The sequence below is a fragment of the Carcharhinus amblyrhynchos genome, chromosome 5, assembly GCF_965287045.1.
Source record: "Carcharhinus amblyrhynchos chromosome 5, sCarAmb.v2.hapA, whole genome shotgun sequence".
NCBI classification, from domain to species: Eukaryota; Metazoa; Chordata; class Chondrichthyes; order Carcharhiniformes; family Carcharhinidae; genus Carcharhinus; species Carcharhinus amblyrhynchos.
This window is the reverse complement of record NC_137328.1, coordinates 56,163,186-56,187,197: the sequence shown is the minus strand read 5'-3', so window position 1 is coordinate 56,187,197 and position 24,012 is coordinate 56,163,186. Positions and strand designations below refer to the sequence as shown.

Sequence of the window (24,012 nt, the reverse complement as noted above, 5' to 3'; positions counted from 1 at the left end):
TTTACAAAAGTGATTGGCTTGATCAGGGGCATAGCCATTTGTATTTAATACATTTTGTGGTTAAAATTTGCCATTTTTCATCCTGGTTTCAAAGATCTCAGATGAATTGCACTGATTATCACAGCCTGACAGAATTTCCTATCCCAATATATGCAAGCACCATGGCAGAAACACCTGACCCTGAGTGAACATCATTCTCGAATCAAGGGACATTGATGATGAGTACCTGCTGAATGAGATTATCTGCTGCTATGGCTTCTGTAGCCAATCTAACAGGGTAAAAGGAATGGCATTGCCAGTGAAATGTAAGGACATTTCCACCCCCTCCTCTGGAGTAAGGTCCTCATCCATCTTCTTTCACTTGAACCATGAAATATCAATGGGGCGATTCTCCCAACCCGCTCTGCTGTTCTGGCAGTGCAAAAGTCTGGGCAATACCAGTGGAGGCTCCTCACTGGATGTCTCGCCCTCTGCACATCTCCCAGATGAAGATTTGTAGCGTCATCAGCTTCGTACCCGAAACCAGCATGGAGCTCATTTGCATATTTAAATTATCATTTAAACCCTATTTGTGGCTCCAGAACTGAAGTCTCTGGGCCTGCTAGCATTCCACACACCTCCCCCCAACCCCTTTTCCTGGCCAGGAGTGGTTCACTCCAGTGAGGTTTACAACACTTCCCCACTAACAGGGAACTGTGGCCTGACCCCACTGGAGTGGACAGAGAGCACTGAGGCTCCCCCCAGGAGATCAGGGTAATGGGGGGATTCCCCTTGAGATAACTGGCAATGCCCAAGAGGCACCCTGGCTATGCCCACCAAGAATCAGGCAGTGCCATGGAGATAGGGCCAGAGGGGGCGTGGTCTGTTGGAGGGTGATCAATGGAGCGGGGGTCCTGCTGCCACTCTGCATAGGGTCAGTAGCAGAGGGAGGGAAAGAGCTAATTGGGGCTGGCCATCTGGGTGGAGGCTTGGGGGGTCAGGACTTCTGGGGGAGGGTTGGAACTGCTGTGGGGGGAGATTCGGGGGGGTAAGAGCTGGTTTTGGGGGGTGGGGGTGAGGGGGTATATCAGGGCTTCCTGGGAGAGGTCTAGGAGGCCAGCAAATAGGGAGTGGGGGGATAAGAGGATTAGTAATATGGAGCGTGGGGCTGGCCAGTGATTTGGAGGCTGGCAGTGCAGGGCTATTGCGCATGCGCCAAGCTCTACCCTGACAGATTGGCACATGCACAGTGGCCCATTCAGTGCTATGCTGGTGGCATCTCCAGTGGGAATAGGCCCCATCCAATGATTTTCAGCATGAATCTCTGAGCACTCTGCCACGCACAGAGAGTGGGAGATTCATTTTGAAAACATGCTAAAAAAAGCCAGCAGGAATTACCAGTTTTTACGTGAATTTGACACTTAGAATTTTTGTTGGGAGAATTACCTCCCATGATTGAAGTACAAACATGTCTTTTCGTTAAAGTAACAACAAACATTAATAGAAGAAGTCAGTTCGAAAATATACTCCAAAACTGAGAACAGACTTCAGGAGGCAAATTGAAAATTTCAGCTTATTTTCTGTGCATTAAACATTATAAAGAAGTTATGACTTTTTTTTGACAAGACCAGTATAAAATAGCTACATAAAAATTCAGCTTTGAATGAAAGTAGTGCAGATTGTTAGGTGTTAACAATGGAAAGATGGTAGGAGTGGAGGGCTTGAATGACATTATTGTTACTAGAGAGGCAGTGCTCGACAGACTGGAGGGACTGATTGTGGACAAGTCCCCAGGACCGGATGGAATGCATCCAAGGGTTCTGAAAGAAATAGCGGAGGTGATAGTGGATGCCTTGATGATTATTTTCCAAACATCGCTGGATTCTGGGGAAGTGCCGGAAGATTGGAAAACGGCTAATGTTACACCGTTGTTTAAGAAGGGTGGCAGGCAAAAGGCAGGGAATTATAAGCCGGTTAGTTTAATGTCTGTTGTAGGTAAAATGTTAGAATCCGTGATCAAGGAGAAAATAGCGAGGCATCTTGAGGAGAATTGTTTGATAGAGCAGACGCAGCACGGCTTCGTTAAGGGGAAGTCGTGTCTGACGAATTTATTGGAGTTCTATGAGGATGTGTCTAGGGCTGTGGTTAGAGGAGAGCCGGTGGATGTGGTCTTTCTTGATTTTCAGAAGGCGTTTGATAAGGTGCCGCACAAGAGGTTATTACAGAAGGTTAGGGGGCATGGAGTTGGGGGTAGGGTGTTAGCGTGGATAGGGGATTGGCTGTCAAATAGGAGGCAGAGATTGGGGGTCAATGGGTGCTATTCGGATTGGCGGATGGTGACTAGTGGAGTGCCCCAGGGGTCGGTGCTGGGGCCTCAGCTTTTTACCATTTATATAGATGATCTGGAGGAGGGAACCGAGTGTATGGTGTCGAAATTTGCTGATGACACCAAGATTGGTGGAACGGCAAATTGTGCGGAGGGTGTGGAAAGTCTGCAGAAGGATCTAGATAGGCTGGGCGAATGGGCCAGGAACTGGCAAATGGAATTTAATGTTGGCAAGTGTGAAGTTGTCCACTTTGGTAGGAATAATGGTAGGAAGGACTATTACTTACAGGGCGAAAAACTGCAGCATGCAACGGTGCAGAGGGACCTCGGGGTCCTTATGCATGAGTCACAAAAACCCAGCCTGCAGGTGCAGCAGGTGGTCAGGAAGGCGAATGGGATGCTGGCCTTCATAACGAGGGGGATTGAATATAAAAGTAGGGAGGTCTTGCTGCAACTGTACAGGGCACTGGTGAGGCCACAGCTGGAGTACTGTGTGCAGTTTTGGTCGCTGCACTTACACAAGGATATTTTGGCCTTGGAGGGAATGCAGAGGAGGTTTACTAGGCTGATACCGGAGTTGAGGGGGTTGAACTATGAGAAGAGGCTGAATAAGCTAGGCTTGTACTCGTTAGAGTTTAGAAGAATGAGGGGAGATCTCATTGAGACATATAAGATGATGAATGGGATGGATAGGATAGAGGTGGAGAGGCTCTTCCCGCTCAGAAAGGACAGTAGGACTAGAGGGCACAGCCTCAAGATAAAGGGGGGGCGGTTTAGAACGGAGTTGAGGAGGAACTTCTTCACTCAAAGGGTGGTGAATCTCTGGAATTCTCTGCCCGTTGAAGTGGTGGAGGCTGCCTCACTAAATATTTTTAAGACGCAGGTTGATAGGTTTTTGATAGGCAAGGGGATTAAGGGTTATGGGGAGAGGGTGGGAAAGTGGAACTGAGCCACGACAGATCAGCCATGATCTTATTGAATGGCGGGGCAGGCTCGAGGGGCTAGATGGCCTACTCCTGCTCCTATTTCTTATGTTCCCATGTTCTTATTGATTTATATTATTTTCAGTATGCTTTCTGTCCCTTTTGCTTCTTCACTATAGACCATAGAATCGAGATCTATCTCACAACAGTGACTATTCAGCAATATTTAAATGGCTTTAAAGCACTTTGGGACACTCTGAAGTCATGAAAGGCTATCTTTTTTTAGTCTTTTCAACCTTGTTTGTGTTTGTACTTGTTACAATGTAATCCTATAAATGACAGTCTCTCGTAAATTATTTGATTTTGCTTTGATTTGATTTATTATTGTCACATGTATTAGCATACAGTGAAAAGTATTGCTTCTTGAGTGTTATTCAGACAAAACATACCATTCATAGAGAAGGAAACAAGAGAATGCAGAATGTAAAAGAGATAGAATTAAGTTATAGAAGCGTAGAATGAGAGTAAAAAATAGAATTAGAAGGAATGCTGGGCACATTACCTACATTTGGGTGTCATTACCTACCTTGAAATCTATGATTAAATAATGTTAAAAATCGCTTTGTAACAACCTCAAATATGCTCAGAAAAAGCATGTCCAATAAACAGTGGGGAAGAGAGCTCAGACCAAAAATGCTGAACCAGTCTTCATCAAAAGCAATGCTAAATACAGTCAGTCTTTCTCTCAATGCTGCCTAAAAGAATATTAAAAGACAATGATACGTTTTTTCAAAAATAACAAAGGACAGTTTTGAACAGAGTTTAAAATTCAATTTGTTTAATGGATTGAAAACGGTAGAATATTTTCTTTTCTGATAATAAGATGAATTATTACAGAAATAGATTTCTCTAGCCAACAGAAGGTTCTTGCATCTCCCATTACTGGACTTATAAGTTTAAACAAGCCAGTACAATCAGGTTGTTCCAAAACAAGTACATTTGGCTATGACCCTCCTTCAATAATTTTGACACGTATAGTTTTATTTATTGGGAGTCTTGTGCAAGCTGAATACTTTTCTCGTTCTCCAGTGCCATCCTGCAATGATCTACGTGGTTGTGGTGATAGTAAATCAGTAAATTTGATCTTGACAATGAATAGGAGTGGGGCTATGATAATTAGTGGTCTTTAAAAATCGAGCCAATAGCTTTCATCCTAGCAACTGCCATTAGGTGGTTGTAACATAAAGAATCAAAGATAAGATATCCCAAAAAGATGCTATGAAAAAAAACTGCAGAGAATGAGGTCACTTATTGTAGTGAAAGACAGGTCTCAGCTAACCAATGGAGTGATGGAATCCCAGTTCAGTGATAAGGTTATTGCCATTAGCTGTGACTGATTTAGTATCTTGTTAGATATTTTTATAACTTTGGGGGATGTCTATTAAATCCTTTTCAATCGTTTTACAATGAAAATTCTATTCTCTCTGTGCTCTGCACTCTCTAAGACGTGGAATGGAGTTGTAACTTAAAGTATCGTAATGGTCAGGATGGGAGCAGAACTCGACCACATTTTTTGCTGAGCCGGATCCCAGGCTGTGATTAAGGGAATTGTAGGTCAGGGCTGCGGAGGATTGCATTTGCTTCAACTGCTTGTTGACATATCTTTACTGTCTGAACATGATGTTTATAGCCTTTGTAAATATGAAATATTGCAGACTCTGAACTCTGTAGCACTCAATTAGTGCCATAATTACAAAATTGCACAGGTCTTTGGGGAAGGGGTGATACGTAATGTGAGCGTGAAAGTCCTGTAGTGTTATTGGAGCTGCAAGTGGTGCAATTGTGTATGGCTGATATCTAAGCATAATGCTTGAGGCCTGACATTGAGATTGTGGGGATTGTAAATCGATTATTGATACCCACGGACAGTAGGGGTCAAAAATATGGTTTCAACAATAAGTTGGTATTAAAGGCAGTGCTTTACCTTTGGCACATAAAACTCTAATAATTATTAAATACTTAAGTAATCAGTAAATATTTGTAGGAAGCCCAGAGTTTGCATAAATCAGAAAATCTAGATGATTTTATATTTTCAGTTGAGATCACTGAATTAGGAACAGGACTCAAGGCAAGTTTGATTTTGACTCTGCATCGCTTAAGGGTATAAACCAATCCGTTTCCTTCTTCTGTCACCTCAACTTAAAGCAATAGTCTCAATAATGACAGTCAATGGGATTTTGAGCTCCCATTGTGTGTGTGAGGTCACCAGAGGGAGTGAAAAATCTGGAGGAAATTGGAAATCATGAATCTCACCGCTGAAATGGCGATTTCCAATTTTCCCTACCCTTCACCAGCAATGTTATGGACTTGAACCTGATTTTAATTGATTTTATTGAATTTAAATGTAATTATCTAGTTGTCTTGGGGGTGGGGGGGGGGGGGTGAATGGGGATGCCAGTAATGATTGTGGGGGGAAAAGGGAGATAGGGTTGCCAGTGATGATCGAGGCAGGGAATGGGGATGGTGATAAGGATGGGGATTGGGCTGGGGATTGGGTTGGGGATGGTGATGAGGGTACGGAGGGGGATGGGAATTGGGTTGGGGATGGGGATGGGAATTGGGTTGGGGATGGGGATGGGAATTGGGTTGGGGATGGGGATGGGAATTGGGTTGGGGATGGGGATGGGAATTGGGTTGGGAATGGGGATGGGGACGGGAATGAGGATGGGGTGAGGATGAGGATGGGGATGGCGATAGTGAGGATGGTGATGGGGTTGGGGATGGTGATGGGGATGGGGATAGGGATGGGGATGGGGATGGGGATAGGGATAGGGATGGGGATGGGGATAGGGATGGGGATGAGGATGGGGATGGAGATGAGGATGGGGATGAGGATGGGGATGGAGATGAGGATGGGGATGAGGATGGGGATGGAGATGAGGATGGGGATGAGGATGGGGATGGGAATGAGGATGGGGATGAGGATGGGGATGGGGATGGTGATGAGGATGGGGATGAGGATGGGGATGGGGATGGTGATGAGGATGGGGATGGGAATGAGGATGGGGATGAGGATGGGGATGGGGATGGTGATGAGGATGGGGATGAGGATGGGGATGGGGATGGGGATGAGGATGGGGATGGTGATGAGGATGGGGATAGGGATGAGGATGGGGATGAGGATGGGGATGGGGATGGTGATGAGGATGGGGATGGGAATGAGGATGGGGATGAGGATGGGGATGGGGATGGTGATGAGGATGGGGATGAGGATGGGGATGGGGATGGTGATGAGGATGGGGATGGGAATGAGGATGGGGATGGGGATGGTGATGAGGATGGGGATGAGGATGGGGATGGGGATGGGGATGAGGATGGGGATGGGGATGGTGATGAGGATGGGGATAGGGATGAGGATGGGGATGAGGATGGGGATGGGGATGGTGATGAGGATGGGGATGGGAATGAGGATGGGGATGAGGATGGGGATGGGGATGGGGATGAGGATGGGGATGGTGATGAGGATGGGGATAGGGATGAGGATGGGGATGAGGATGGGGATGGGGATGGTGATGAGGATGGGGATGGGAATGAGGATGGGGATGAGGATGGGGATGGGGATGGGGATGGGAATGAGGATGGGGATGGGGATGGTGATGAGGATGGGGATGAGGATGGGGATGGGGATGGGGACGGGGATGAGGATGGGGATGAGGATGAGGATGGGGATGGGGATGGTGATGAGGATGGGGATGGGGATGGTGATGAGGATGGGGATGAGGATGGGGATGAGGATGGGGATAGGGATGAGGATGGGGATGAGGATGAGGATGGGGATGGGGATGGTGATGGGGATGGGGATGAGGATGAGGATGAGGATGGGGATGGGGATGAGGATGGGGATGAGGATGGGGATGAGGATGAGGATGGGGATGAGGATGAGGATGGGGATGGGGATGGTGATGGGGATGGGGATGAGGATGAGGATGGGGATGAGGATGAGGATGAGGATGGGGATGAGGATGGGGATGGGGATGAGGATGGGGATGAGGATGGGGATGAGGATGGGGATGAGGATGAGGATGGGGATGGGGATGGGGATGAGGATGAGGATGGGGATGAGGAGGGGAATGGGGATGAGGAGGGGATAGGGATGGGGATGGGGATGAGGAGGGGATAGGGATGGGGATGAGGATGAGGAGGGGATAGGGATGGGGATGAGGATGAGGATGAGGATGGGGATGAGGATGAGGATGGGGATGAGGATGGGGATGAGGATGGGGATGAGGATGGGGATGAGGATGAGGATGGGGATGAGGATGGGGATGAGGATGGGGATGAGGATGAGGATGGGGATGGGGATGGGGATGGGGATGGGGATGAGGATGAGGATGGGGATGAGGAGGGGAATGGGGATGAGGAGGGGATAGGGATGGGGATGGGGATGAGGAGGGGATAGGGATGGGGATGAGGATGAGGAGGGGATAGGGATGGGGATGAGGATGGGGATGGGGATGAGGATGGGGATGGGGATGAGGATGGGGATGGGGATAGGGATGGTGATGAGGAGGGGATAGGGATGGAGATGGGGATGAGGATGGGGATAGGGATGGAGATGGGGATGAGGATGGGGATAGGGATGGGGATGAGGATGAGGATTGGGTTAGTGATGGGGATGAGGAAGGGGATGGAGATTGGGTTGGGGATGATGATGATGAGGATACGGACGGGGATGGGAATTGGGTTGGGGATGGGGATGGGGACGGGAATGGGGATGGGGACGGGGATGGGGATGGGGATGGGGATGGGGACGGGAATGGGGATGGGGATGGGGACGGGGATGGTGATGAGGATGGGGATGGTGATGAGGATGGGGATGGTGATGAGGATGGGGATGGGAATTGGGTTGGGGATGGGGATGGGGATGGGGACGGGAATGGGGATGGGGATGGGGACGGGGATGGGGGTGCAGGTGAAGTTCATAGGCTGGGCGGGGAGTAATCTTTGTATTTCAGTTCGGGCAACTTTTAAAGATGGCACTTGACCTCAGTGCTGCTGTTCCCACCGTCTCTACGTGCCCCTGCCCTTTCAGAGTGATAGCGCAAACCTCGCCACTCTCTTTTCAGACTAAGAGGCTCTAAATCTGGAAAGTAAACTGGTCAGTGCAGCTGGAGAGCTTCATACCAGTTTTCTCACCCAAACAGACACTTTGCCCAACAAGATCATTCCCAACGAATGAAAGCCCACACTAAATAATTCACTTTCATTAGTTAGCTGATCACCAATGATGCAGTAGTTGAGGTGCTGTACAATTGGTCTCAATACTGTAAAGCTTGGGGGAGGAAAGGTCAGCTAGGGTCATGTTTCTGACTGCTAACTGATGACCTTTGCTGCCAGTGGGTTGTTGTGGATGATCGTGGAATACAGAATTGGGTCCAGTTGTGTTGCCTCTCAGTCAAATGGTTTGTCTAAGCTCACAATCATGTGGGGAATATAATGAAGGGCTCCTGGACCCTAGATCCTTACGCTAGTGAGGAGTTCATACCTTCAGGAATAGGGAGGAGGTCAGAGTGTTATTTAATACTGACAATAAACACCAAGCCAAATTCCCAATTTTAACTTAATCTTAACCTTATCGTTATTCATTTCCTAGTACAACCTAAAATTGAGGAAAGGTTCCCAATTACAGATTAGTTTCACATTATAACAATTACAGCCAACTGTACAGTCAACCATGCAAATCTCATTTTAGTAAAACATATTCGTACATGTTTTGAATGGGATTCCACAAATATTTTTAAAGAGAATCACTTGTTTTTAAAAGAAGGATATTTAAAGGGAAAGGTGTTGCAGAATGAGATTGGGCTCTTCTCTGACAGAGGGAATCTTACAGAGAACTAATTGTGCACAATGAACCCCCTCTGACTCAGTGAAGTGGGCTACATTAGGAAAGATTCGGAAAGATGTGTAGAAGTCCTGCACTATGGGAATGTTACCCCCAATAACTCTCAAAAACGTGGTGGATGAATGGTTTGGTGTTTAATGCTCTGAAAACCTCTGAGTGGTTTGTCTCCACACTTGATTCTCTAATCAGAATTTCAGTTGAATAGTCCTTGAATGGGGAACATGGCCTTTAAAAATAATACCCTCCTGCATTCAAACCTGTGATTTGTTATAACATGTCTCCCAGGGATAGCAGCATGCCATCACTTTAAGGAAATATTACAACATGGTAATGAGATATTGAGATACCTGTGGGTCCCATCTCTTCTCACACACACTGGATCCAGCAGAAGTGGCCACTGCCAATCTTCACCATCCTTGCTCCAGTGAAGTCTCCAGGCCCCAGTACCCAGTTTACCTGTCTATTCAGTGTCCATGTAGCTGGCTTTTACTCACTCAAAGTCCTTGTTTGCTTAGCCACACATCCTTCCCAGTCTGTGATCCTTACTGGTTTGAGGTCCAGCCCCTAGTGTCCTTTCCACCTGTTAACTGTACAACTATTTCCAGAGTTTGGGAGTACCAGTTGGAGCCAGAGCTTTGAATCCACCATGACAGTGTCAAGAAAAATATTCTGTATGGAACTGCATTCCATACCATCCCTGCTGCCTCCACCTCCTTCTTCACTTTCTCTCCCTCAGAGAAAGAAGTTCTTTCCCCTCTTTCATCCTGCGCTTTGGCCTTTGGCTTATAAATTGGGGCAGATGAGCTCAGTTCTGTGGCTATCAGGGCATCAAAACCCAAAGACTGGCCTCAGAAATCCCTGGAAGGTGAAAAGAAAAGCAGAGAAGTGAAAGACAAAAAAAAAACAAGTGATACTGCAGTGATAGAGAGTGACAGATAGGGAAAAGGGAATAAATACTGTGAGAGAGAAAAGCAGGTAATAGACTTATACTGAGGAAATGGAGATGATGACACTGGTTTGAGAAGACATGAAGAAAAAGGTGAAGACAAATTGTGAGATTCTGAGATAACAATGAGCAATAATAACGTGTGAGATCCATACAGAGACAGATGGAAAGGAAGAGGAGAAGATAAATAGAAAGACAAACTTGGCAAGTGGCAGAAAGGCAGCTGCTGGAAAAGAACAATTTTTTAAAAATGTTCCAGTAATGTCTTAGGCGGTCAGTTAGTTGGTCTGCAAGAAATTATTTGTACCAGACTATGTAAGGTAGGATTTAATCTGGGTTTGATTAGCATGAAAACTGTTGTTACAGAACAGAGTTGTTTCTGACCTAAATTTCAAACTGAATATTAAATTATATTATGCTTTTCATAGAATCCCTACAGTGCAGAAGGGAGCCATTTGGCCCATCAAGCCTGCACCGATAACAATTCCACCTGAGCCCTGTGCCCATAACCCCAATTATTTACCTGACTAATACCACTGACATTAAATGGACAATTTAGCATGGTCAATCAACTTAACCGCACATCTTTGGACTGTGGGAGGAAACCAGAGCACCCAAAGAAACCCATGCAGACATGGGGACAACGTGCAAACTCCACACAGACAGTCACCCAAGACTGGAGTTGAACCCTGGTCCCTGGCACTGTGAGGCAGCAGTGCTAACCACTGCGCCATCGTGCTGCCCCCAAATCACAAGATCACTGTTTCCTAGGGACTCTTTTATTCTGAGGTCATTTATTAAACCTATCTCATTACACATTACCAAAAATCAAGATACCCTGTTCCCTGATTGGCTCTATGACATATTGTTCTAGGAAACTATCCCTAATGGACTCTGCATTTGTTGTCGTAGCTATTCTTTCCAACTTGATTAACCCAATCAACATGAAGATTAAAGTCACCCATAATTATTGCACTACCTTTTTACATACTCCTATTTTTTGTTGATTTATACCCTTTCCTACAAGTGGCTACTGTTGGGGGCCTATACACTACTCTACCAATGTCTTCTTTTCCTTGTTGTTTTTTACCTCCATCCAAATAGTCTGTATATCATCCAAGCCTAGATTGTCTCTCACAACTGACTTCATTTTATCTCTTATTAATAGTGCTATTCCACTTCCTTTTCCTTCTGTTCTATCTTTCCAAAAGGTCAAATATCCCAGAATATTGAGTTCCCTGCTTTGATCTTTTACCATGAATCCATAATGGCTATGAAATCCTATCCATTTACCTTGATTTGCGCCGTCAGTTTGTCTACCATATTCCGAATGCTTCATCCATAAAGATACAAAGCTTTTACGCTTGCCTTTTTGCCATTTTTGATCATCCTAAGTTTCCTTTGCACTGTGGCCTTATTTATCTCTCGCCCTTAGTCACCCATCTATTGATTTTGCATTTTAGTGTTCTTTCTTTTATTTCTCTTTCCCTTGTCACCCTGCTAATGTTCCCATCCCCCTGCCATTCTAGTTTAAACCCTCCCCAACCACATCAGCAAATACTCACCCCAGGACATCAGTCCCAGCCCTACCCAGGTGTAACCAGTCCAATTTGAACAGGTCCCACCTCCCCAGAACTGCTCCCAATGGACCAGGAACCTGAAACGCATCTTTCCAGCCATATGTTCAACTGATATATCCTGCTATTTCTATTCTGACTAGCATGTGGTGCTGGTATAATCCTGAGATCGCTATCTTTAATGTCTCACTTTTCACCCTTTGTCCTGCTCCCCTGGCAGGCCAATCACTCGCTACCCTGAAAGTGATTGGGGTCCACTGCTCTCCTTCCTGGGGCCTGGTTTCAGTCTTGGCACCACCCATTGGTTCTGGTGTTGGTGAGACTGTTGGAGCTGCCAGCCACTTTGCCACATCTGAAAAGTAGATGTCCCACTTTGAGCTTGTTTAAGCTGCCTCAAGCATTTCATTGCTATGGAGCGGGCTTTTATTAAGTCAGTCGAATAGAAATACACTTTTGAAACAGGAGCTGAGCAATACACACTCCCATAAAATTCAGCCCCATGGTTTTCTTTCAGTCAGGGGATGTGAGTGTCGCTAGCAAGATGAACATTTGTTTCCCACCTCTAACTGCTGTTGAAAAAGTGTCAGTGAAACACTTTATGAACTGCTTCAGTCCCTGTGGTGAAGGGACATCCACAATACTGTTAGGGAGGACATTCCAGGATCTTGACCCAGTGACAATAAAGGAATGGTGATATCATTCCGAGTTAGGATGGTGTGTTAGGATTCCCATGTAGACCAATAACTCAGATAACTGGGAGGATCACATGACATGATTTTAAGCTTTAAGACTTTTGTTGCAATAAAAAAAATTAAAGCATTTGCTCATTTGTTTGTTGTCACCATAGTCTTAACAAGGTGGTTGGCATCGTCTTGCTACTTCTCTGGCTAACTTCAAGCTATCCCCCAATCCACATCTGAATGCTATCTACACATCCGATTCTTCTTCCATTTCTGTTTTTACCTTCAGTTTCTCCTTGAATTGTTGTCAGGACAAGGCTGCCTGGTCTTTGTTTACACTGTCTATACTTGGCTATCTTTCTCTCTGACTGTACTTAGCAAACCTTTCAATTCCTGAGTTACACATGGAGAAACAGAGTTAATGTTTCAGATCAATAACCTTGCATCAGAATGGTCTGATGGAAACTACTTTTTCAACTTGGCTTTCAGCTCATTTTTAATAATAAGCAGGGGTAGACCCATTCTGTAGGAATAAATCTCCTGTTATTCATTTGGTTAGGACTCAATGGTCTTTTATTAACACACCCACAATATTAAAGACAGATCTCATTGCAGACAGGGAGCTTGACATTATTACACGGCATGAATTGCTGCTAAATACAGTATCTGAAATTAAATAAAATGCTTTATGTGTGATAGTCTGAGAGTTATTAAAAAACAAATATTTATTTATTGTGCTCCATAAAATGACAAAGAAAAGTATATTTATCTTTAATACAAATATCGATGGCTGGAATTTTACTGGCCTGCCCACCACAGGAAGCAAAGTGGGTGAGGGGCAGAGCATGGGAAGGTCCATTGAGTTTAGGCAGGAGTTTACAGAGTCGAGACGAGCGAGACCGTAAAATCCCACCCATCAAGTCTATTTGCTTTCTAGGATTTTAAAGAGTTTTTACAGTTTATTCAGTGATGTGAAACACTATAAATAAATAAAATATCTCTGTGAGGAGCATTGGAAACCAAAAGAAAAGTGTGATAGTATGCCTACTAATTAAAGAATTTCACCTACAATTTAAAGCCTGAATTTTGAGACAATGAGGGTAGTCTTGCCTTTAGGAGACAGTGGGAAAAACATAGGCAGCTAAATTGATATCACATACCTACACTAACACCTAAAGGCAAAATTACCCCAAATGTATACTCATTAAGTTGAAAGACAAGGAGGAGAAACTCCTCGATGTCATTATTTTTGAATTTGTTTCAAAGAGGTTTCATCTACATGCGTGGGGAAGTGAAGGAGAATGCAAAGAGAACAGTTCTATGAAAGTTGAGGCTAAACTTGTGAATAATTTTTTTAAAAGCTGGGTTAACACTAATCTGCCAAAATTGAGAAATGAAAAATGTTTAAATGTTTGCATTGAGACGTAACTCAAGTGTAAAATTGAATGGAAGCACAGGTATATCAATTAGTTGTCTGACTGAGAAAGGTTACAGGATACAATTTCTGCTGGACTACATGTGTAGATTAAATTGGTGTAATTGAGTCCATTCCACAGGGCAATGGGGCAATCGAATGATTCTAGTGTTATAGTTTGATCAATTTTCCTAATTTACACTTCACACTTCTCTTAATTGTGAAACAAAAAAGGCACAGTAATTAAATTCTTGACTATCCTTTGTACCTGCTCAAATACATTAAAATAAATGCTTTGATTTTTAATCTATTATAGCCATAATAATGTTCCTTTGTTTTAACAGTTGTCCGAAACATCAAACGGCACAACATTGTCCTGAAGAGAGAGTTGGGTGAAGGAGCCTTTGGCAAAGTGTTTCTTGCTGAATGTCATAACCTCTGCACAGAAGAAGACAAAACTTTGGTGGCAGTGAAGGTATAAAACTATAGAATTTCAATTATTAATTTATGGCTTGGCCCAGAGCTCCTTGTGATAAATGCTTGTCTATCTTTCAGCTTCAGTAATCTTTTAAGTTGGGCTGTGTCGGACTAATGCAATGTCAAAAGAGCACGATACATGATCTCCACCTTTAGATTTAAAAATATGGCCTGGTTTCATATGGCAGTGACAGTAGACCAGCTCGGCAAAACTGTCCATGGCAAATATAGGAACCTGATAACAGTGAGATGCAAGCATAGTCGATTCCACTTAGTTGACTACTTTCTATGTGAATATGTGTCGACTGAATGGAAATTGAAAACCCACTTGCTCTCTGTGCATAGTGTATGTATTCCTGCCTTTTTGATGCCTTCTCTTGTACTTTCCTGTTAAATTATTAATTTATTGTCCAGATTACAAATTTCACTATGGTCATTGCTCATCTGATGGTTAAACCTTACACAATTTGCTGTAGCGAGACACTTTTAACTTTACATCAAAGTGCAACAACTCATAACATCTCACTTCTGTTTGAAGTAGCTTAACTGCATCTTCTATTTATAATATTCTGTCTGAATTCTGATGTGCCATATACTGGAAATTAGATCAATTTCTGCAGCAAACTGAATGATTGATGTAACTGGAATTGCCTATAGTGTAGTGTATGGAGACAATGTGGACTTTGAGGACTATTGCAAAATTGTCAGCAGCGTACCAAAGGAAAACAGAAAGGGGTTTTGTAGATTATACCATGGATTTTATATGCAATGGTTTATGATATGTGGCCAAGAAACTGAGGTACCACTTCTGGATCAGGTTCCCTCTTTTTCAAAAACTGCTTTTAAAAATAAAAATACGATGGCATGCAGTATATATAAAAAAACATTGGCACAATATTTAATTACAGAAAGAAACTAGCTGTGAATAGGTTAAATACATTCGTGACCCTGAAGTCGATTGAGTTATTTTGCAGCATTTTATAATCTGCAACGTTACTTTGGCTTATTTGGTAGCAATCTTGCCAGCATCTGAAGTCTGTGCATTCAATCTCTGGGCTGATGCTCAGTATTAACAGAATGCTGCATTGTAGCCAGTTCTGTTCTTAGAATGAGATGTTAGACTGAGGGCTTGTCAGCCTATTTTGGTGGTTCAGGCAATTGCTAAAGATCCCATTGTAATATATGAAAAACTACATGAAGAAAAACAAAAGGTTTCGGCTCATTCCCTCAACCAATATTACTGACAAATGGTTAACTAGTTGGTTATTTATCACAATTATGTTTAAGGAACGTTGCTGAATGTTAGATGGTCGCTACATTTGTCCAACGTTAGTTATGTCCTTCTCAACAATTTGCTGTTTATGAATGTTTCTGATGGATGTGATATGGCAATATAAAAATGCTACTACTCAAACTTCACTGGTGTGTATCCTTTAGTTATGATTTAATGTTTAGAAGCAGCCTATGCTTTAAGGATTAGTTTTAGAATACAGAATATTCCAAAGTAACACTCATCAGAGTATAAGATGCGTTGTTTTTGTACTGCAAGATCTGATATATCTTAACACTGAGACAACTAATGTAACACCTAAGTAATTGATACCTGTGGCAATGTAATTGAGTTTATCTACAAAGACTAGTCCTCAATCTTAACTGGGGTATCAGCAGTGTGTGCCAATTAAAACCATTTGCATTTGCCTCCTATTAGTAAAACATTGGATACCTTTAGTAGATGGCTCTTGATAGATACCTGTACTTGTCCATCCACCAGTTGGCATGGTGGCACACTGCTGCCTCACAGCACTAGGAACCCGGGTTCAGTTCTGGAAATGGGTGACTGTCTGTGTGGAGTTTGCACTTTCTTGCTGTGATTGCATGAGTTTCCTCCGGGTGCTCCGGTTTCCTCCTACAGTGCAAAGATATGCAGGTTAGGTGGATTGGCCATACTAAATGTCCCTTGCTGTCCCAAGGTGTGTAGGTTAGGTGGATTAGCTATGGTAAATATGTAGTGATATGAGGATAGTAAGATGCTCTGTCAGAGAGTCCGTGCAAACTCAAAGGGCTGAATAACCCCTTCTGCACTGTAGGGATTCTATGATTCTCTCAGGTAGAAAATGATATACGGGACACAAGCTCCATAGAGTCTATTTTAGATATAGGGAATCTTTAAATTTCCCAGAACAAATTTTACAAGCTGTCTTGTCTTTTGAGCACTCAGCTTTTCCAAATCCTCAAACTGTGTGTTTTTCATTAGGTTGCTTATGGCTGCACCTTATCAATATGTCATCAAACTTGCAATACCAAAAAGCAAAACAGAAAAATACACATCTGAAAAATCTTCTGTTATTTCAAACAATGCAGACCTTGAAAGAAGCCAGTGACAATGCGCGTAAGGACTTCCATCGCGAGGCGGAGCTCTTGACCAACCTGCAGCATGAGCACATTGTGACATTCTATGGTGTGTGTGTGGAAGGCGACCCACTCATTATGGTGTTTGAATACATGAAGCATGGAGACCTCAACAAATTTCTCAGGTTGGTTCAGAAAACTGCAAGTTTATAGATTGTTAATATAGTGTTACCATTTTGGTGCTGAAAACCAAGTAAAAATAGCAAAAGCAAATTGCAATGGATGTTGGAAATCTGAAATAAAAATGGAAAATGCTGGGAATATTCAGCATACCTGGAAATATCTGTGGGAGAGAAACAGAGTTACTAGGTGGAATTTGAACCTGACAGGAAGGTTGGATATCTGAGCGGGAAGCCGGTTAAAAGAGCTGATATTGCCAGTTTATTAGGAAACCAGCAGGAATCTGACAAGTTTTAAGCTGAGTGTGATTGCATGAGGAACCCCTTCTGGCAGATGGACCAGCTATTTACATATATAAACTACCCATGATTTGCTTCTTCAACCTTGAATTATGACATGAGTATCACTCACTGGTTTTCCCAGCTTCCTGAACATGCTGGAGAAAGTGAGAGGATAGTGGGAAGAAAGTGAGAGGATAGTGGGAAGAAAGTGAGAGGATAGTGGGAAGAAAGTGAGAGGATAGTGGGAAGAAAGTGAGAGGATTGTGGGAAGAAAGTGAGAGGATTGTGGGAAGGCAGTGAGAGGATAGTGGGAAGAAAGTGAGAGGATTGTGGGAAGAAAGTGAGAGGATAGTGGGAAGAAAGTGAGAGGATTGTGGGAAGAAAGTGAGAGGATAGTGGGAAGAAAGTGAGAGGATAGTGGGAAGAAAGTGAGAGGATTGTGGGAAGAAAGTGAGAGGGTAGTGGGAAGAAAGTGAGAGGATTGTAGGAAGGCAGTGAGAGGATAGTGGGAAGAAAGTGAGAGGATAGTGGGAAGAAAGTGAGAGGATTGTGGGAAGAAAGTGAGAGGATAGTGGGAAGAAAGTGAGAGGATAGTGGGAAGAAAGTGAGAGGATTGTGGGAAGAAAGTGAGAGGATAGTGGGAAGAAAGTGAGAGGATAGTGGGAAGAAAGTGAGAGGATTGTGGGAAGAAAGTGAGAGGGTAGTGGGAAGAAAGTGAGAGGATTGTAGGAAGGCAGTGAGAGGATAGTGGGAAGAAAGTGAGAGGATAGTGGGTAGAAAGTGAGAGGATAGTGGGAAGAAAGTGAGAGGATAGTGGGAAGAAAGTGAGAGGATTGTGGGAAGAAAGTGAGAGGATAGTGGGAAGAAAGTGAGAGGATTGTGGGAAGAAAGTGAGAGGATAGTGGGAAGAAAGTGAGAGGATAGTGGGAAGAAAGTGAGAGGATTGTGGGAAGAAAGTGAGAGGATAGTGGGAAGAAAGTGAGAGGATTGTGGGAAGAAAGTGAGAGGATTGTGGGAAGAAAGTGAGAGGATTGTGGGAAGAAAGTGAGAGGATAGTGGGAGATGAGAGGCCTGAGCAATTAACAGGTAAGGAATATTTTAAACACTGTTACCTTGCACCTGTTCCTTGCCTGAGTGAAAATCTTTTGGTCACAGAATCTATTTGGAGAATGTGCTTTCACTGCTTGAGAGGCAGTTTTCAAGACTTTGGATGTTCTTTTACGATCATGGAGTTTTTTTGCCTTTGATCTTTGCTCCCAGCTGTCAACATTCTCATCAGCAAGGGAGATCCTTATGTAGATCTACCTTGAGGAACAAGAGGAACATCAGGAGCAGCAGCCTTCTCTTTAATCATTGCGGCTTCACAGGACAGAGGCAATAAACACAGAGCCCCAACTCATAGGAGGCAATACCCTCCAAAATGGGTTTATAGATAGAGGATATGACTGAACACCAATGCCTCAGGGTGCTCAGACTCTCTTATCAGGTGGTCTGCCTTTGTCCTGCTATTGCAGAAGCCAACCTGCCAAATGGACCAGGTGATCACACATTAGGGTGAGAGTCAAAGTGGCCACAGCCTTTAATCTCTTCATCTCTGGTTCCTTCCAGGAATCAGTTGATGATATTTGTAGGATCTCAGGCTGCTGCCCACAGGTGTATCTTACAGGTACCATGTTTACTTGGGTCAGCATTTGTGTGCACTCTGCAACTGATGAGGTCAAGTCAGAAGAACAGGCACTCTGATTTGACACCCTGCTTGGCTTCTCATAGGTCCAAGGAGTCAGCTACTGCACACATGTGACAATCAGGGTGGCCTCAGATTTCTCTGGAATCTTTGTCAATCAAGGACATCAATGTTTAGCTCAACTGCCAGAGATTGTCATTATGTCTGTGCAAGATTCCCAGGAAACTGCCATGATGCATTAATCTTGTGCCAGTCAAATCTTCCAGAGATATTCATACCTTGAAGTAGAATTAACGATTGGCTCCATGAAGACTTTCTGAGGATATGGGTGATGTTATCACTAAGGAGCCCAAAACTGATGCTCAAGAAAAGTACAGCTAACACTACAAGAACACTAGAGTTGTAACTGAGCAAGCAATCAGACTGCTGCAATGCGATTCATGTGCTTGGACAGATCTGAGGGCACGCTTCATTAAACAGACAAAACAGGAGCTGGTATAGGCCATTGAAGTCCACTTTACCATTCAATAGGTTGATTTTCCAGCTCAACTCCTATCCTCCTGCATTATCGTCACATCACTTAATTCCTTTAGTAAACAAAAATCTATCGATCTCTATTAGTATACATCAGTCAGAGTTTGCAGAATGATAGTGTTCTGCTGTGCCTTGTACAACATTGAATTGCAATTAGGGCTAAAGCTCCAGAAGGAGGAAGAGGGTGAACACTCTGCATCTTCAGAAGAGGAGCAACGGGGGAGCAGCAAGGAGGCCAGGAGGAGCAGCAAGGAGACCAGGAGGAGCAGCAAGGAGACCAGGAGGAGCAGCAAGGAGACCAGGAGGAGCAGCAAGGAGACCAGGAGGAGCAGCAAGGAGGCCAGGAGGAGCAGCAAGGAGACCAGGAGGATCAGCCAGGAGGCCAGGAGGAGCAGCAAGGAGACCAGGAGGAGCAGCAAGGAGACTAGGAGGATCAGCCAGGAGACCAGGAGGAGCAGCAAGGAGGCCAGGAGGAGCAGCAAGGAGACCAGGAGGAGCAGCAAGGAGGCCAGGAGGAGCAGCAAGGAGACCAGGAGGAGCAGCAAGGAGACCAGGAGGAGCAGCAAGGAGACTAGGAGGATCAGCCAGGAGGCCAGGAGGAGCAGCAAGGAGACTAGGAGGATCAGCCAGGAGACCAGGAGGAGCAGCAAGGAGACCAGGAGGAGCAGCAAGGAGACCAGGAGGAGCAGCAAGGAGACCAGGAGGAGCAGCAAGGAGACCAGGAGGAGCAGCAAGGAGACCAGGAGGAGCAGCAAGGAGACCAGGAGGAGCAGCAAGGAGACCAGGAGGAGCAGCAAGGAGACCAGGAGGAGCAGCAAGGAGGCCAGGAGGAGCAGCAAGGAGACCAGGAGGAGCAGCGTGGAGACCAGGAGGAGCAGCAAGGAGACCAGGAGGAGCAGCAAGGAGACCAGGAGGAGCAGCAAGGAGGCCAGGAGGAGCAGCAAGGAGACCAGGAGGAGCAGCAAGGAGGCCAGGAGGAGCAGCAAGGAGGCCAGGAGGATCAGCAAGGAGGCCAGGAGGATCAGCAAGGAGACAGGAGGAGCAGCAAGGAGGCCAGGAGGATCAGCAAGGAGGCCAGGAGGATCAGCAAGGAGACAGGAGGATCAGCCAGGAGACAGGAGGAGCAGCAAGGAGGCCAGGAGGATCAGCAAGGAGACAGGAGGAGCAGCAAGGAGACCAGGAGGATCAGCAAGGAGACAGGAGGAGCAGCAAGGAGACCAGGAGGAGCATGATGTGGCAAGGACACCAATAACTGTACTCATAGCTGACAGGGATGACTAGAACAATCTGATTCAGGCACGTTACATTTAACCTGAGTGAGTGCAGCCATTTACCATACCAATTCTGAAGCCACTGTGCCCTTCCAGTCGCCACAACAGAGCAGCCCCACACTGAACAATCATCCCAAGGTGAGAAAATTGAATAGTGAAATCAATTTTATGGTATGAAAGAATGAAATGTGACAATGCAAACACTGTTTTAAAATCAGAGTAAATATCCTTATGCAAATACAAATTTTTCAGTTTGTACTACTGCTATGTAGTGCTTATGTGGCTTCAACTGAGCTAGAGGCAGGCAGCTCTTTCCTCTACACTGACAGATCAGATGCTCTTGACTGACAGCCTCTGAGCTTGAGAGGTTGGAAAAGCCCTGCCGAAGACACACCAGCATATAAACAGCAGGGCAAATCTGGACATCAGGGCAGGAAGCAGCATGTGGGGAGGGGGCATGGAACAAAGTCTCCACTTCTGTGTTCCCATTCTCCATCTTCCCTCTCATAGTCCACCCATACTTCCCTGCTAGCTAAGAGTTGCAGAACACATAGCTGCACTTCAATGGGATACTGAATGCCAAGGCAAACTCTCCCACAGTCCTGCTTAATCCTGAGTGAGCAAACCAGTGGGGAGGGCTGTCATGTACTCTGTGGATTGTTGCATCTGATGCTTCATGTAGGAGGCCACTCTTTCCATGGCTGTTGACATGAGGGTGAATGTCAGTGGTGGCAGGTCAGATGAGGATGCAGGGAGGTGCCTCAAAAGAGAGGGATGGGACACCCACAAGGTGTTGACTTGAGACTAGCTGGAGAAGGCTGGGAAAGGCAGAGTGAGGGAAGATATTCCATGCCACTTACCTTTCCTGACAGAGTCATTGCACCTCCTGCAGGACCAGTGATCCACTCTCCAACTCGCTGATCTCCCTGCCATTTCAAATGGCAGCTGTTTATTTTCCAAATTGCCTGTGGGGAACAGAATCTCTCTACAGCAACCTCTCAAGATACATTGCTGTAGTGTGGCGCTACATTGCCATATTAATCCTCCATACCTTCCTGATTTTGATTCCAACAACAAATCTTTGATATCCTTCAAGTCTGACCCTCTTCAGGCCCCTTTAAATAATTGAGCTGAAATAAACTGATGTTGGTACTTCTCACGTTCGCCCACTCTAATTGGTCAGGAAACACAGAGGTCAGATGCATATGGGTTAAAAAGCTATTGAGAAGCACACTGCTAAAATGCCAGGCTTCCTGATTCACTCCTGGCCTCCCTCCCTGTGGGTAGGTCTTTGATTCAGCCCACCTTTTCAGAACAGGGGTGTAACTATACAGTGGAATGAATCAAAAAGATATTGGGATAATGATACAGCAACATGCAATTACATTAACATTTGGCTATTATAACAAGCTTCACATGATGACACATATTTCCATGTGTGATCTGAGTATGCCACACTTCCCTATTAAATTCCTGTTTTCTCTGGTAACTAATATAAAATATAAAGGGTGAAATTGATCTTTGGTGATAGCACAAAACAGGCAATTGATGTCCTGTTTTACACTCTGCTCGATTTTCTCTTTCATTGATATGGTGTAGAATGAACTGCTGATTCATTATCGCCCTTTTCATGTGATTGTCAAAAGTTTCTCCTATCCCTTCACTACATTGCAAAGCAATAGCTGGTGTGTGCAAGTGTTCTTGTAAAAGCTCAAATTCCAAAGCAGCAGCAAAAAAAGGGGTTGACTTAATAATTCCGTCACTTAGATCATTTTCATAAATTGGTTGAAAATAACCATTTTAAAGCAGTCGGGAATAACATAGAACGAGATTCCCTGGCCTTCCCTCAGCCTTTATCTCAGTAGCAGGAGATAATGTAGCATTTGTTGGCTACAGGATCCTCTGGTTCCACCGCTATCAATGGGAATTCCCACTGAAATCACCCCACACTGCCTGGAAAACCTACGGCAGGATGTGCGCTGCCATTGGGACTAGAGAATCCCACTGGCGTGAACAGCCAGAGAATCCCAGACATAATTTCCAATTATTTGTATAAATGCAATCATTCTAATTACTGGCAAAAAGATCTTTGAATAGATTTTTTGAATTATCTTTATAACCTATAACAAGATGTCAATAGGAAAGAGGAATGGTTTATAGGATTCCTCTATAAAGTCAGCATATTTTTAAACTGCCTTTCATTACAGAATAATATTCACACTGTTACCATTCTTGATACCGTAACTTTAGAGATAGACTGGAACAAAATTAATTATGGTCCAAGTTTGGGCACAAACCATCAACCTGCCTGAGGCAAGGCCACAAATGGAAGGCAGGATATTCTTTGGGTGACTCGTTGGCACCTGATGTGCCTTGACAGGCAGCTCACCTCTTTTCATGATATGAATATCAGACCACTTGCCTTCCTGGCAGCAGCTTGAATGCATTTTGCAGAATGTGAGGGGGGAGAGCAATGGAGAGTGTTTAATTGTGATTCCTGTTGAGTCAGTGGAGCTCTGCCACTTCGACTGGCTCCAGAACAATGGGGGCAATCTTAAGCCAGCATTCACCATCTGTGGGAATGTCGGCGGCTGCTCAAGATCCGGCAAAAGACAAAATCGCAAACCTCGCCGATGAGATTGTGACTTCTGATTTTCCCTGCCCCTTCGCTGGCGATGTAATCAGGTTAATGCTCACAGTGGGTGTAAACCAGGTTTAAATACATAATCATACACTTGCATATTATTAAAGGTCCTCTCACTGTAAATTGAGATTTAATATGCCGGTGGCATATTTAAAACTGCGCTGATGTGATGTCATTATCGGCATGGATTATAGCAAGTTGACCCAGAGGTGAACCTGTCATGGGGATCCACCCCTGGGGGCATAAAGCTGAGTATAGTCCCCAGGGCAGAGGGGCATTTTCAGGCAATGCCAGGGCAGATCCCAGTGTGAGAGTCATGGGGAGGTGGAAATTCATTTATTCCTGGTGGTGGGGGAAGCGGATGTGGGAGCTGAGGATGCCAGCAATGGTGGTTTGGAGTAGATGGATCGGTGCCGATTGTGTGGATGGGGGTTTGGGCAGACGCAGTCTAATGTTTGAAGGGAAAGGGTGAGGTTGGGAGCTAGCATTGACTGTTGTTGGGGGTGGGGGGGGTGCAGTTTGGAAGAAGGGGTCTGATGTTTAAAGGGAAAGTTGAGGAGTGGGTGCTGGCATTGACTATATGAGTGGTGGGTTGGGGGTAAGGGGTCTGATGTTTAAAGGGAAAGTTGGGGAGTGGGTGCTGGCATTGACTTTATGGGTGGTGGGTTGGGGGTAAGGGGTCTGATGTTTAAAGGGAAAGTTGGGGAGTGGGTGCTGGCATTGACTATATGGGTGGTGGGTTGGGGGTAAGGGGTCTGATGTTTAAAGGGAAAGTTGGGGAGTGGGTGCTGGCATTGACTATATGGGTGGTGGGTTGGGGGTAAGGGGTTTGATGATCAGGG

At 44.8% G+C, this 24,012-nt stretch overlaps 1 protein-coding gene across 1 annotated transcript in view; it reads left to right on the top strand.

The window, feature by feature from the left end:
- Positions 1-24,012, top strand: part of ntrk2a (neurotrophic tyrosine kinase, receptor, type 2a) — a 196,357-nt gene that overhangs the window by 116,783 nt on the left and 55,562 nt on the right. Inside the window, exons 13-14 of the mRNA XM_080188833.1 lie at positions 14,095-14,225; positions 16,589-16,761. Of these exons, the coding sequence (XP_080044959.1) occupies positions 14,095-14,225; positions 16,589-16,761 (304 nt within the window). The remainder of the gene's footprint in view (positions 1-14,094; positions 14,226-16,588; positions 16,762-24,012) is intronic.